At 41.4% G+C, this 15706-nt stretch overlaps 1 protein-coding gene and 1 non-coding gene across 11 annotated transcripts in view; one reads left to right on the top strand and one right to left on the bottom strand.

Annotated features, from left to right (window-relative positions):
* Kidins220 (kinase D interacting substrate 220) overlaps positions 1-15706 on the top strand; it is an 89087-nt gene that overhangs the window by 16718 nt on the left and 56663 nt on the right. For 6 of the 10 annotated variants that reach the window (XM_048439801.3, XM_048439799.3, XM_048439796.3 and 3 more), the window contains exons 5-12: positions 854-952; positions 1620-1721; positions 4367-4465; positions 6874-7071; positions 9291-9389; positions 11110-11208; positions 11617-11715; positions 14524-14701. In XM_048439801.3, coding sequence (XP_048295758.1) covers positions 854-952; positions 1620-1721; positions 4367-4465; positions 6874-7071; positions 9291-9389; positions 11110-11208; positions 11617-11715; positions 14524-14701 — 973 coding nt within the window. The remainder of the gene's footprint in view (positions 1-853; positions 953-1619; positions 1722-4366; positions 4466-6873; positions 7072-9290; positions 9390-11109; positions 11209-11616; positions 11716-14523; positions 14702-15706) is intronic. The other 4 variants (XM_048439802.3, XM_048439800.3, XM_048439798.3 and 1 more) reach the window with 1 other exon arrangement.
* On the bottom strand, positions 4807-4912 carry LOC125404192 (U6 spliceosomal RNA). The gene has a single exon (XR_015002520.1). It is a non-coding gene; the product is annotated as a U6 spliceosomal RNA (small nuclear RNA).

Genomic DNA, 15706 nt, shown 5'->3' with positions numbered 1-15706 from the left:
CCTCTGTCCTCCTTCTCAACTATGCCAATCCCTCAAGTTCTCCTCACCCCTCCCCTTCTCCCCTCCTTTTCCCCCTCTACTATCTCTTCTCCCCGCATCCCCATGTTCCTAATTTTGTCAGATGATCTTGTCTGTTTTGACTTTCCAGGTGGATCTATATACGGTTTTCTTAGGGTTCACCTTATTACTTAACTTCTCTAGGATCATGAACTATAGGCTCAATAGCCTTTGTTTATAGCTAGTGTCCACTTATGAGTGAGTACATAACATATTCATCTTTTTGGGTCTGGGTTACCTCACTCAGGATAGTGTTTTCTATTTCCATCCATTTACATGCAAAATTCAAGATGCCATTGTTTTTTACCGCGGAGTAGTACTCTAATGTGTATATATTCCACACTTTCTTTATCCATTCTTCCATTGAGGGGCATCTAGGTTGTTTCCAGGTTCCTATGTTTTCAAATCTAGGAAGATATTGCTTTACTTAGTTTGGATGAGGAATGCCTCCCAAATATTAGGACCCTGCCCCCTTCTGGGTACTCCGGCTATATGTAGAGCCTTCACGCTTCTCTTTGCTCCCTGGGCTTCTGGCTGTAAGCCAGAGTGACTCTTAGAAGCATGAGTGTCCCTAGTTCAGTTTCTATGATGTTTACTTTACAAACTTCGCAGTGATCACTTATAGACTCAGCAGGTTGTTCAGTTCATGTTCTGTTGTTTATTTCTGAGAAGTTTGAGTATTTAAGACCATTGTCTTCATGAAACAATGGTGTTACAAAGATATTTGTAGAGGATCTGATTAAAGGCGTTCCTTGCTTGGGATGGTACAATTTCACATGCCTCTTTTGTCCTCTAGGGGGGATGGACAGCTCTCATGTGGGCGTGCTACAAAGGCAGGACTGATGTTGTCCAGTTGCTTCTTTCTCACGGTGCCAACCCAAGTGTCACTGGTTTGGTAAGCATTAACGAAAAAGTGAATTTGTAATGTAAATAGTAAGTTTTCTTACAGAATGCTGCAGGATTTTTATATTTCATAGTGGGTAGAAATTTTTTATATCATACGGAATATCATATAGAATGCCATTGTAAGATATAATGAAAATTTTATACATTTTTTCTCAGTTTTTCCAGTGAAAAAGCAAGTCTTTGAACTTGAGTGTTAACCATAATTGTGTAACATTTCAAAAGGAAGTTGTGAATTCCTTGGTTATCTTACTGTGGGTGCATCCGTTCCCTGAGTTTCTTGAAAAGATGTTTACTAAGAAGCCATACCTTTTTTCTGTACATTCTGTTTTTCTGTACATTCTATATATTTGTGTACATGCTTTTTATTTATTTTTCTGCTTATTAATCATGTTTACTGGCTAATTACAATAAATATGTTAGCTCCGTAAAAACTAATGTGTTGATAACATATGTTTATTTAAGACTTAACATGTCTTAATTTTAATTATGTATTATGGAGTATTTGTGTTTTTAAAGTGGGGGATGATCTCAAACTTGATTAAAGAAATATTACTTTGTGTTAATTCTGCTGGTATTTATTAGTAAATTTGTGTTGTAAATGTCCGTCTAAAAGACTTTCTTCTTCCTCCATCCTTGTATGTACCTGTGTTTCCCAGCAGTACAGTGTCTACCCAATCATTTGGGCAGCAGGCAGAGGTCATGCTGACATAGTACATCTCCTGCTGCAGAATGGTGCCAAAGTCAATTGCTCTGACAAGGTGAGTTAGAGTCTCTCACATGGAGTGTCCACATTATAAACGTCTCTGATATATCTTAGTTTTGTATTCTAACATTTTTATAGATGCAAAGCTTATAGATGGGTCCTCTGAGTTATGGACTAAGTGTTCTCTTGATGTTTATTACATTAAATTCATTATTCTCAAAAAGACACAGATAGTGGACTTGTGTCTTTATTGTTTGAAGTTTTCTATTATATATAGCTCTTCTTCCTCCTTTCAATCTTACCTACTTTGTTGTTTGATTCTTTCTTTCTCTCATGCTTAGATTTCTAGAGCTGGGGGTGTGGTGATTGGAAATAATGGTTGCAGGTTTCGTTTGAAGTGTGGAAGGAAGGGCAATGAAGGGCTTTTAAGAGGGAAGACTGCTGGGAAAGTTGTTGTCTCAGTTAGATTACTATTGCTGTGATGAAACACCGTGACCAAAGAACAAGACTCCTCCACATCACAGCCCATCATCAAGAAGTCAGGACAGGAGCTCAGCAGGGCAGGATCCCGGAGGCAGGAGCTGATGCAGAGGCCATGGAGGGTGCTGCTTACTGGCTTGCTCCCCATGGCTTGCTCAGCCTGCTTTCTTATAAAACCCAGGACCAGCAGCCGAATGATGATCTCACCCACCATGGGCTGGGCTCTCCCCCAGAGATCACTAAATGAGACAATGCCTTATAGCTGGATCTCAAGGAGGCATTTCTTCAGCTGAGGTTCTTTCCTCTGATGACTCTATAGCTTGTATCAAGTTGACACACACAATTATCCAGGACATTTGGTTAGCCAAGGAAAGCCTGAACTGAACCAGAGACCTAAGGGATGGGAGGGTGTGATAGGAGAGGAAACAGTTGGGTGATGTGATGAAAAAGAGGGAGATAGGATCAGAAGTGTATGTGAAGGGAGCCTGGTCCTCAGGAGGGTGTGCGGAGACTGTGGGAAATGTGTACACGAAAGGATTCTATTTGGGGAGAAAGATCAGAATTTGAACTTGAGAAGAAGGTAATAGAGTTATTGAGGTGGTTGAGCACTAACTGAAAAGCCATTATGGAGCAGACAGGAAGCAAGGTAAAGAAATTCCTACCAGAGAGCTGCATTTCTTTGTAAAAATAGTATTGAGATGTCTGTTCCTTAGGGTCAGGACGAGTTGGCCAGTGAGAAGGAAGAGAAAGGACAGACGTTCTAGCATATACTCTTGCATGTCATTCTCTGAGAAGGGACTAAATCCGATGGGTGTTTGAGGGATGAGAACTTATGTCTGGTTCATAAAACTAAGGCCGTCTTGATGAGTAGTAAGTGTGCATGTCTGTTATCCTTAAGGATACTTAGGATATTGTGTTGTGCTAGAGAAGGTGCTTCAGGAAGACAACATGTTACCTACAAGGCAGGAGGCTGAGAACACTATGGATGGAGGAGTGAAATTTGAGTGTTTTTCCTGCGTCCATTACCCATCTCTCTCAGCCTGTTCTGTTCTCCTCACACCCCTCCTCCTTTTGGCCAGCGTCTGCTCCCACTTATTGTACTCAAGCCCTTGATTGTCTGCCACAAGGACCCTTCTCTCAAGGGTACAGTTCCCAAGAGTGTGGCTGATGTCTTTCATAGAAACTAGCCACACAGAGCTGTTTAGATTTAACTTAAAATTAAGTAAAAATAAAAATTTATAGTCACACTATCTATATTTTACATACTTACAGTCATACAGACTAGTATCTTCTTACTGTATTGGCAATGCAGAATAATTGTTTTTTTTTTTTTTGCACTGTTGAACAGGCTGTCAGGGGTTATTTAAAGTTTATAACTGTGTTCAAGTTTTCATGGACATAAAGGGCACTTTGGGTATTTCCACCTATTGACTGGACAGCATTCCTTTATGCCTGCCTGGTTGTTAGTTCTTGATACTTTCTGGTCATGTTCCATGAAAGGTGATTTTAACAGTTTGTGGGCTGCAGTAGTCAAGGAGACACATTATGGCTAAGAGTGCAGATTTGAAAACTCGGTGGTTCCATGGTTATTTCTCTCCCTATTTTTTGGTCATTTGGTTTTTGAGGCAGGGTTTCTCTGTTTAACCCTGCATAGCCAGGAACACCTCTGTAGACCAGGCTGGTTTTGAACTCAGAAATTCACCTGTCATCCAAGTCCTGGGATTAAAGGTGTGTGTGCCACCACCTCTCGGCTTTTTCTACCTCTTGATAACTTTGTTACTTTGATCCTGTTTTGGGCCTCACTTTCTTGTGTGAAAATGTGGTCCTATGAACTGGGCTCACTCTGTGATAAAGACTGTGTGCTTTAACTCTATGATGTTGTCTGAGCTGTGCTTAGCACTTATCTGCTAATTTTTAGACTATTAGACCTTATATTATATCATAAAATATAGAAAGCTGTGAATGCCTTTTAAAAATTAGGGACTATGGCAATGGTGGAAAAATTATCTTGATTAGACAAGTTAAAGTTAATTAAAAGACATTTCATACAAAATGACAAACTACTAGGGACAAAAGGATGAGGGATACAGGTTTTTGTATAGGACTGAAATTATGACTGGTATACTTATCTAAGAATACTCAAAGTATGGCTTCATTCCAAGCTGCTCTCTTTTAGTACATGTCTGAAAGTAACTCTGAATTCACTGTCTGATTTGACAGTATGGAACAACCCCTTTGGTGTGGGCCGCCCGAAAGGGTCATTTGGAGTGTGTGAGACATTTGTTGGCCATGGGAGCTGACGTTGATCAAGAAGGAGCCGTAAGTACCTCTCCCCTCGTAGCCCTTCTAGTAGAGGGACGTTTTCGCTTTAAGGGAATAAGTTAAGCGACTACAAGCCTAGAAAAATTTCCCAGGAGTTCTTAAACAATGTTTTTGTTTTTATTTTGAGATAGAAATTTACTGTGTAGTCCAGACTTTCCTGCCTTTGCTGCCAAGTGCTGGGATTTCTTAAGTGCCATTGACTTTAGAAATAAGCATGTTATGATAGAAAAAAACATAATATATATTTGCCTTTGAGGATCTGTTGCTAATGTACATAAATTTTGGGAAACTAAAACCATGAAGAAAATTTTCAGTAATCTTACAAACTGAAAAATTCTTCAGATCAAGTAGGTCCCCCCTTTTTCATGTCATCCTTGTGCAGAGGCCATACTAATATTCTCTGTATCATTCCAAGTTTAGTATATGTGCTTCCAAAGCGAGCACCCCACTTTTTTCTTTTTTTAATGTTTGAAATTTTTTTGATTGAGTTTCATGTTTCATTATGCATCCTGGATGACCTGGAACTTGCAATGTAGATCTGACTGACCTTGAACTCACAGAGATCCTCCTACCTCTGCCTCTTGAATTAGGACAAAAGGCATGTGCCACCATGCCAAGCTGGTTTTTAATTGCAATTGTGGGAAGCCATCATGCTCTATTAAAATGCCTTTCCTGAAAGTGATGTTAGACTCTGGGGGATCTTTACTACAAGTTGTTGTTTCTGTCTAATAAGCAGGTGAAGAACATCAGATGTGAGCTGTTAAGGTTGAAGATTGGTTGAGTCTAGCTGACTACCAGTTATTAATTCATTATTGAACACCAGCTGTGTATGTCAAAAGTGCCAGAGAGCCATGAGGAGCCTCACAAATAGCTTTTCCTTAGAGGTTCCAAGAATGTTTCAGGAACTAATTTTTGTATGTAGCAAGCACTTTTAAAGTATGGAAGACTACTACCTGTGTGATTATTATATTATGTGAGATAACTCATGATGCAGTCTGAGAGGAGATAACACCAAACCTTTGGACACCTGCAGCCAAGTTAAACTCATGCTGGACTTCTACAGCAATGGTGTCCAGTGTGTCCTCTCTTCCATGGTGGCGTTCCAGGCACTGTTCATCATGCTTGAGTCTCAGCAGGTCCCATGGGCACTGGCCTCTCTCCCAGGCTATCGAGTAGATGAACAGCCTGATATTGTGATATTTGATTACCACCAATTCTGTTTTATTATGTAAGAAAGGTGGCTAGTATTTTATAGGACTACATAGAACATGCTAACAGGCTTTAAGTACCATTAAAGATCATTTGTTACACTTTTATTGAGTTATACTTTAGCTTTCAATTCATCACGTGCAGTTTTTCTTAAACATTTTATTATAAAGAACTCTTAGTTTCAAGTTTGATCCATTTTACTTTGGATTATTTAAAGGAAAATGTTGAATTTTGAGTCCTTCTTTAAACTTTGTTGCATCTGTGAAAGGGTTTGCTCCCAGTAAGTGAGTCCATTGTCACTGGAAGACTTGAACCTCCGGATAGTCTAATGACGCAACAGAAATAATGTATTTTTGAAGACTGAAAATATGGGATGGCTCAGTGGTTAAAGTGCTTGCTGCTAAGCCTGGTGACCTGCGTTCTGTCCTTGGGATCCTCATGGTACTCCTATGACTTGACCTCCACGAGTTCACATATATGTATGCCTGTGTACACGGACAACAAAAAAACATGTAAAGAACAATTTTCATTAAAAACCTGAACATAGGCCTCCTGCCACTTTTGGTATATGTCTGGTTATTTATATTGGCATCTTATCAGAAATAACTTCTAAAAATTTAATATATTTGTTTATTTACTTATTGGAAGAGGGCACATGTATGCCACTGCACATGTGTGTTCAGATAACAACTTGTGAAAATTGGTTCTCTCTTCCACCACATGGGTCCCAAGGATCAGACTGAGGTCATCAGGTTTGACAGCAATTGTCTACGCCTTCTTTCTCGTCCTATCAGAAATAACTTTTAATGGCTGGAGGATCATTATAGTGGTAGAGCCCTTTCCTAGCATGCTCAAGGCTCATAGGCTGACAACACCAACTGTTAAAACTGGTTTATATTTTTAAAATTTTGAGCATGTGCCTGTGTTTGCCTGTGGATATATGCATGTGAGTGTGAGTGCCTGCAGAAGCCAGAAGAGGTCATCAGATTTCTTGAAGCTAATCTTACAGCTGTTTGTGAGTCACCCAGTGTGGGTGCTGGGACTCAAACTCTCGTCCTCTGGAAGAGCAGCATATACTCTTAACTGCTGAGCCATCTCGCTGGCTCCCCAACTGTTAATAATGGAAAATAGTTTTCTGATTATAGTATACACAATATGTTTTCTAGAATATGATAATTTTTTGTTTGTCTTTGAAGAATTCAATGACTGCACTTATTGTGGCAGTGAAAGGCGGTTACACACAGTCCGTGAAAGAGATTTTGAAGAGGAATCCGAATGTCAACCTGACTGATAAGGATGGAAATACAGCTTTGATGATTGCGTCAAAGGAGGGACACATAGAGATTGTACAGGACTTGCTGGACGCTGGGACTTACGTGAACATACCTGACCGGGTAGGGAACCTACCTCAGCTTGTCTGTGGAGGTGAAGTAGATGGAAAATTCGTTAGTGATTTCTTCTCATCAAATGTCTTTACATATGACATGAGCTTGTTTTAAGAGAAGTTTTTATTTCTACTTTTGAAACTTAATAAATTAAAATTTCCAGTCTTGTTAAAGACCTTGTTTATTTTTGTCAAATAAATCTGTTACTGGAAATGTCATACATATGGTTAGTTTGTACCTCTCTTTGATGAATATTTTTCATCAAATAGGTATTTCTCGTGACTGGTGTTATTCATTGTCCCAGGACTTAAATGCTACCTTATGCGTAAGATTTTTTTCTCTTGCCTGACTTCTTTCCTGAACATAAATGTTCAGAACTCTCCATGTGAGTGCATATTTAGTAAGCTTTTAAAACTTATGGCAAAATAAAATGGAAGTGGGGTTGTTTTTGTTTTTAAATACCTTGAACCATTTTCCCCTCAGTTTTCTCCATCTCAGCAAATGGTTCTACTCTGCTATACCTTTTCTTTACCTACCCCACACGGTTCTGCTGACTCTCGGAAAACTTATCCTCCCTGGCCTAAGCCATACTCTCATGTTATTAAAACGAATCATAACATACTCCTCTATTGCCTCTGCTGTATGTCTGTGTGCTATTGAATGCATGTGCTCCTTTGTTGAAGCCATACATGGCTTTCTCTTTCACGATAGATGCATACTTCATTATTTTACAGACCCCGCACATCACTGTTCTTGTCCTTATTTTTTGTCACACTCCCCCATTTAGGAGGTCGCAGTCCTGTTAAGTCCCTTCTCTTGTTTGTGTATGCTGATCTTGTCCTGCTGTGGGGTACAGCCATGTGCACCTGCTGTGTTCTCAGGCTAGAACGCTATCCACACATGTGGCTCCTGCTTGTCATTTTACCTCTATTTACATCTAAAGTGAAACGTGCCCCCAGCAATGCTGAAGCATGCATGGGCAGCCTGTTTATGTTGGGTTTCATGGTCTGAGTTGATGAGGATGACAGAACAGGTTCCACTGAGATACACACTCAGATGGCTGGATTCGGAGTCCAGAGTACTAACCATAACACCATGGGAGATGTTGCCTACTTACATCTACCTAGTCTGGAAAGGTCATCTTTAGCTATCCAGTCTAAAGGGGCTACCCAGTTACTTTTGACCAGATATTCTATCCTATTTGTGTGGTGTTTGCCTTGGTGTATTTATTTTATTGTATGTTGTCTTTCTTTGTGAGACTGTAAATTTTCATAGAGCCGGGACCTTGTCTGTCTTGTTTCCACTGCTTAGAATGGTACCTGGCACACTGGAACAGAGAAATGGGTTCCTTACCAGTTTACTGGTTCTCACCTACACCATCACTTACATTCTTCACTAGAACTAGTCTGCCTTGGGTTTATTTAAGCTGTTAGTGGGGCAGCAAAGATACTATACCACAGTGCTGAACCTCAGGGATTAGTTGACTCGCAGCAATTGGACCCTCAGAACCAAAACAAGCAACAGCTCATGGGCTTACTTAACACAGATGTCTACAATTGATCAACTGTTTAGCAACAAAATAATAAGATGCTTGAGCCCATGACATTTAAATTAGTGTTTCAAGTAGTGGAAGCTGTGATTCTGAATGACTGTTGCTGGTTGAATGTCATCTAAGGAAGTGTGCTTGTGAGGTATTTGACTGGTTCAGTTCTTGTGCAGGAGGGTAAAATAGTCTGTATGCTCTTAGCCTGTGACTGCCCACTGGCTGTATCCACACATACCTGTCTGGGAGCCAGCCAGCCAGCCAGCCCTTGCTGTCCTTTAGAGACACACAGTATGCCAGCTCTACACTCCCAGTTTAGAATCTGATGCTTTTATAATGTGATAGTATTTGAAGGGGATTTATTATGTAATATCTAAACTGCCAACCAGTGTCTTGTGATTTCAATTATATGTGTGATGGGAAATTATCTTCAAAGAGACTAAATTTCATCTAAGTAATTTGTCTTTTTAAGTTTCTGTCATGGCATTTCATGAGTCCTTTTTCTAAGGACTAATGCCCTCTTTCTTACTCAGAGGGTTGCTAATATCAGATATAAAAAACTCACTTTAGTGATACTCTTTTTCAAAGAGGATTTTAGAAGAAATCTATTATATTAATAAATGAGTAACCTTAATTTTAGAACTGTGTTTTGTTTACTAATGAACCTTGTTTTCTGCCCTTGTAGAGTGGGGATACTGTATTGATTGGCGCTGTTAGAGGTGGTCATGTTGAAATTGTTCGAGCACTTCTCCAAAAATATGCTGACATAGACATCAGAGGGCAGGTATGTGCGCCCAGACTGCAGGCACCATGGACACGTGTGTCAAGTGGTCAGGATGTCTCTCCTCTTCCTTTCTCTGGAGATAAATGTATGTCCTAGGCATTGACTGTGTGTTATTGTTGTTTTTATGTTTTAGTGACTCTATTCTGAAGTTCCAGAATTAATGTCCTTTTAAATTCATATACAAGTAAAAAAGTTCCACACCATTCTAGGCTTTGTAGTGAAAACCTGCCTCAAAAAATAAAACAAGGGGCTAGAGGTGGTTTACTGGTTAAAGGTACTTGCTGCTCTTGGAGAGAACTGGGATTCAGTTCCCAGCACCCATGCTGGGTGGCTCACAGATTGCATTAATCCAGCTTCAAGGAATCTGACCCCATCTTCTGATCTCTGAGCTTCCACATAAGTATATGGGTATGTGTGTGCACACACGTGCACATACACACATACAATTTTTTAAAATTCAAGTGAGCATTGATGTAGAGAAAGAGGAAACAAAGGAAAGCATTTACAAGCAGGTGGGATAGTGCTGCAGCCAGCACAGCCTGGATAGCCAAAACTGGCGGGGGGTGCCGGGATTGAGACACGGAGGCTTCTTTTCAGGTGGAAGAACAGCAACCTTGATTTTGTCCAGCAACCTTTTATACCTCTACCCCTTCTGTGGAGACTCACCAGCCAGAAAGAACACAAACATCCTTGTCAGTTACAGACCACAAGGAAGTTCCGCTGTCAGTCAGGGAGAGTGAGGGCTGCTGGTTCCCAACAGGATAGGAGCTACTTTGGACAATGGGCTGAGTTTCGGCAGGTAGGAGGAAGGAACGCAGTGGATTTCTGGGAAGCACAGTGGTGACTGTGTTAAAACTCGAGAATGGGGAGTGAAAAGACTGCTGTAGCTACAGAACATCACCTGCCGCTGAGGACAGAGAGAGGAGTGCCGGAGATGTGTAAGTGCCACTACGGGCTGGGCAGCCCGGACACATTTCTTAGACTAGGGACTCTTAGGGGCAGGTTGGCATAGGAAGCCTAGTGAGGCAGCTACAGGAGTTGTCATCTCAGTTAAAGGTGGATTCTCACTAGCTGGTTCCTGGATCACCTGTTTTAGGCCACTGATTACTCGTCTGTCTGTCTCGTGCATCTGTTTTAATCAGTTTTAATGGATCTGTGTGAATCAAAGGAACCAGATAGGTTCCTAAAGGATCTGTTCAGGACAGTATAGGGTACTGGTGGATCTAGGTTAAGGAAACTACAGATAATAATGCCTGCATTTTGTAAGAAACACCTTCCTACTCACTGTCTTCAGAAGTGCTGGACAGATGTATTGCCTGGCATTCCAGATGGAATTACCTGGGCCAGCATGTTTAATAATGACTTGTCCAAAGTAGCAGAGTTCAGCTGTCCGTGACCTCTAACCCATTTATATTCCTGAAATCTGACTGCATCACACAAATGTATTTTAGGGCAATAGATGTGACACAGTGATCCAGTGCCTGCTTAGAATGTGTGGCCCTGGGCTACACCCCCGCAGCACAGAAACAAAACAGAAGCACAACTTAGCTTGCTCCTTCTTACTTAAGTAATGCTAAGTTTGTCTAGGATTTTATCATGAAGAATTTCTCAGAAGTTAATCCTAGAAATCATGTAGATTGATATTATTTCCCACCTCTTTACATTCACAAAGAGCAGTTTTTTAATACTGCTTCTTCCATGATTTTCTCTGATCTTACAGGACAACAAGACTGCATTGTACTGGGCTGTTGAGAAGGGAAATGCGACAATGGTGAGAGATATTCTGCAGTGCAACCCTGACACTGAGATATGCACGAAGGTACAGATGCCGTTCCGGTCTGTTAGCTGGATGACTTTAGAGTTGCAGTGTTGATGCCCTGTGTCAGAAAGCATGCTGTCAGCTAGTCACAGCTGTGTTTTTTGCACTCTGTTTGGAATGCAGAGCACATTTGCTTTAAACCTCTGTGAGCCATGCTTGGTTCCTCACATTAGCCATTTTAGCTTCACTCAAATCATGTGACACTATACAAGACTTTGGTGGTTGTAGTTAGCTGTGTGTGCAAGTGTTCATGATGAAAATATATTTGTAATTCTGGTATAAAGTTAAAAATGTCTTAGGAATATAGTTATTTCCTACAAGTCACTGGCTGGGGAAGGGAAAGCATCGAGTATGGGATTACTGACGTAAAGGAAGCCTTGTTTTTTTAAACCTCATCTGTGCCCACAGGATGGCGAGACACCTCTGATAAAGGCCACCAAGATGAGGAATATTGAAGTGGTGGAGCTGCTGCTGGATAAGGGAGCTAAGGTGTCTGCCGTGGACAAGGTAAGGACGTCTATGAGGAGTGCTTGTGGAGAGATGGTGCACCGACCTGCACGTTGTGTGTGTGTGTGTGTGTGAGAGAGAGTGTGTGAGATGAGTTGACTAGCTGGGATTGCACACAGGGTGCACGCGCGTGTGTGTGTGTGTGTGTGTGTGTGATGAGATGACTAGCTGAGATTGCACACATGGCGTGTGTGTGTGTGTGTGTGTGTGTGTGATATGATTAGTTGGGATTGCACACAGGGCATGTGTGTGTGTGTATGTGTGTGTGTGTGTGTGTGTGTGATGAGATGACTAGCTGGGATTGCACACAGGGTGTGTGTGTGTGCATGTGTGTGTGATGAGATGACTACCTGGGATTGCACACAGGGCATTTTGATTCTGTTCCAACATCATTTTGTGGAGCAAGTAGGCTTAGTGTGTTCTTCTCCTTCTGTGGCTCATAACCAGTTAAGGGAGCTGACCTTGGTCACCACTTGAGGAGGACATCTCGGGTAGCTTACCACAAGTCTACAATGAACACAGAAGAGTTGGGGATGATCTGTTTCCCAAGTAGACTGTAGACTCACATTGATGGTCCAGTTGCCAGCACAACATGAGGCAGTTCAAAAAACTTCCCGTATCTCCAGCTCCAGGAGAACTGATGTCTTCCTGTTTCCCTGAGGACACATTCACATGCACATATTCATACACAGATACACAAATAAAAATAAAAAAGATATATTTTTTTTTAATTAGGAAGGGCATAAAGTTAAAAAAAGACTTTGAAATTGAAACTTCTGCTGAATGCAGTGTCTCATGCCTTTAATCCCAGTTCTCAGGAGGCAGAGGTAGGCAGATCTCTGTGAGTTTGAGGCCAGCCAGACCCATGCAGAGAATTTCAAGGCCAGCCAGACTAGGAAAAGCAAAGAATTGTTGTATTGCATCTTTGTGGACACCTTACTGTCATCACCTCCTTTCTTGTTGTGCCACTGACTCAGCTGACTCTGTCTCCACTTTGGGATAAGAAACACATTGACGTTCCCTATATAGAGGTGTCATGGAGTCCACTGTTTATAAGTGGCTGCTTGTGTCATTAGTGAGTTCCCTGAGGATTCTGTCTAGAGTCCGTTTGTGTGTCGCTGTGGGAGACCGAGTCAGCACATGCTTATGGACAGTTGCTCACGGGCCACTCTGTACTGGCAATTGGTGTGCTTTCCCTCTTAGGCGTGGACAAAGAGGAGGCTGTAGGAGCTTTCTGTGATGCTGCAGGTAGAGTCCAGGGCCTTTGCACCTACGAAGTAAAGTGCTACCCCACTGATGGGGCCGCTGTCCCTTTAGTATTTCAAGTGGCGCTTATGTGAGTTTTGAACTGTCTTTTCATTTACTATTTCACAAAAATAAACTGTGAAATAAAGATGTTTAACCTAGCTATTGTTGCTCTGTGTTCATTTTTAGTATATTTGTGGGTTTGCTTTTGTTTTCCAGAGATTTTGTGTTCTGAGGATGTTTAACCCTCTCCCAGACCTCTCCCAGGTTTGAGAATGTGGAATGAAGTTGAGTGGTTCGGATGTATTGAGTTTGAGGACTGATAGACAGTCAGGGGCTGTGACCAGCAGTCCCTGGGAAGTGTGGGATGAAAAGCTGACAAGACCCCCAGGATGGGCATGGGAACTTGGGAGGTTAGTGTAGGGTGGGTGAGTGCGTGATAGCAGTGAAGATCGAAGTGTAAAGAAAAATCAAGGTAGTCAAAGTTGGCCCCTTAGGGTGTGTGTCATGCTGTTAGTTTTATAACTATTCTTGGTTATCCAGTTTCTTCCTTTTATGTCATCAGCTATATATATAAAATCAGATATATATATATATATATAAATGGTTCTAGATACCATTTTATATGGAACCATTTTGTCTTCTGTTTTTGTGTCTTCAAAAGTACCCAGCACATAAAGTCTTTTACATTTGCTCAGTTCAGCAGTTATTGTACCACATGCACAACACAGGAAGAAAACTAGAGAGGAACGTGAGACAGACAGTTTGGAGAATGTCCTTTTCTGGGAGCCATGGTAAAGGCACGCAGGCCTTTTATTTATTGTCTCTGAGCGGTCAGGGTAGAAGAGGGCTGGGATGTAATTTCTAGGTTTTGTATCATCGGTTGTCTTCAAGGGATGGCTTGTGAAGTAATAGACTGGAAAGATCCTTCACAAGTAGGAAGTTTTCTTAGTGTGGGATGTGAGTACGCCCATGTTTGCAGTGTCTCGTAGGAGAAGGTCAGCCAATGGCAGGGAGTGAAAGATGAAGAGATGGAGATACTGTAGTGGACGGAGGACAGATGTGACACCATGGAGAACGTAGAGTCATGGGATCTAAGCACTCTATAACAGCAGATGCTTGGCAAAGGTGGCAGGGACTGATGGGGTTGATCATGATGGGTGAGAACTGGCATGGAAGCTGGTAGAAGAAAGCCATGAGCTAGAATATGAACTAATCGAGGAAAATGGTTGACATCCTTGGACAGTGACTGTTCTGATGGAAAGAAGGGTATTGAGGAGTGGGTCCTGGCCTGGGTGGCATGCATGGCAAAGGTTGCTGCTGCTCTTTAAGTGAGAGAAGAAGCCACATTCTAGAAACCGGGAGGGAGATATTTCTGAGAAGCACTTGTAGAAAGGTAGAGAAAGAAACTGTGAAGAACACAGAGATCCAAATTCATGTTATATTTGCACCATTTATAAGAAACATAAACCTCCAGATTGTCTGCTTTATAGAGGCATGGAGAGTGTTGTTCAGAGCTGGTCCTGAGAACGAGCAAGTTCAGCTTGTGCTACCATTTTACAGAAAGGTGACACGCCCCTGCATGTTGCTATCCGAGGGAGGAGCCGGAGACTGGCAGAACTTCTTTTACGGAACCCCAAAGATGGGCGGCTACTTTACAGGCCCAACAAAGCAGGCGAGACTCCCTACAACATAGACTGCAGCCACCAGAAAAGCATTTTAACTCAAATATTTGGAGCCAGTAAGTAATGGGTTTGTCCTTGACTGAGCCTGTGCATGCACAATTGTATGTTGTGTCTGTGTGTCTATGTACATGTATATGTGTGTGTGTGCATGTATGTATGTGCATTTATCTGTGTGTCTGTGTACATATGTGTTTTGCTGAAAGTTGAACCCAGGACCTTGTCAATACTAGGCAAAACCTTTACCGTTGAGCAACTCAACACTCAAAGTAGGAGTACTTGAGTTTTTAAATAATGAACTTCCAGTAAAATTATATGGAAAAGAAATGATCCAGCACACCTGCCCCCCCCAAAAAAAAGATTTTCAAGGTTTTTATTAGATTTATTCGTTTTATTTTATCTGTGAGTATTTTGCCTACATGTATATATGTTTCTTACAGGCTCTCCCACCAACAAAAAGGTTTTTTAAAAACTGTCTGGGCTGGTGAGGTGTCCTCAGAGGGTAAACAGTCCTGCTGCTCAAGCCTGGCAACCTGAGCCTGATTCCTGGAGCTCAAGTTGCAGGTGAAAGACCAGAGCTGATTCCACTGAGTTGCCCTCTGACCAACCTACACATATTGTGGCCTCTTCCATGGTCGTAATAATAAACACTTTTTAGCTATTCTTCCCCTGTAAAAAAAGATTTTTAAAAACTTATTTATGTGTATGTTTCTGTGTCTGTGAATGTATGTCATGTGTGCACACATGCCCGTGGAGACCAAAAGAGGATGTTGGATCCCCTGGAACTAGAGTTACAGGCATTTTTAACTGTTCGGTGTGGATGCTGGGAACCAAACTTGTGTCATCAGAAAGAGCAGGAGACCCAATTAACCACTAAGACACCTGTCCAGCTCTTCTTACTTCTTCTTGATTTTCCATCTTTAAAAATAATCTCACAGTTGTTTTTATTTGTTCGTTTGTTTGGATTGCCTTTATTGGTATCTGAATTGTTAAATCTTTCTGTCAAGAATTATTATTTGATTGTTTGTTATATTCTTCATTAATACTTTATAATATATTAATAA

Source organism: Myodes glareolus, chromosome 6, assembly GCF_982192425.1.
Source record: "Myodes glareolus chromosome 6, mMyoGla1.1, whole genome shotgun sequence".
Classification (NCBI taxonomy): Eukaryota; Metazoa; Chordata; class Mammalia; order Rodentia; family Cricetidae; genus Myodes; species Myodes glareolus.
Note: the sequence above shows the minus strand (reverse complement) of the source record. Positions and strands in the feature narration are given on the sequence as shown.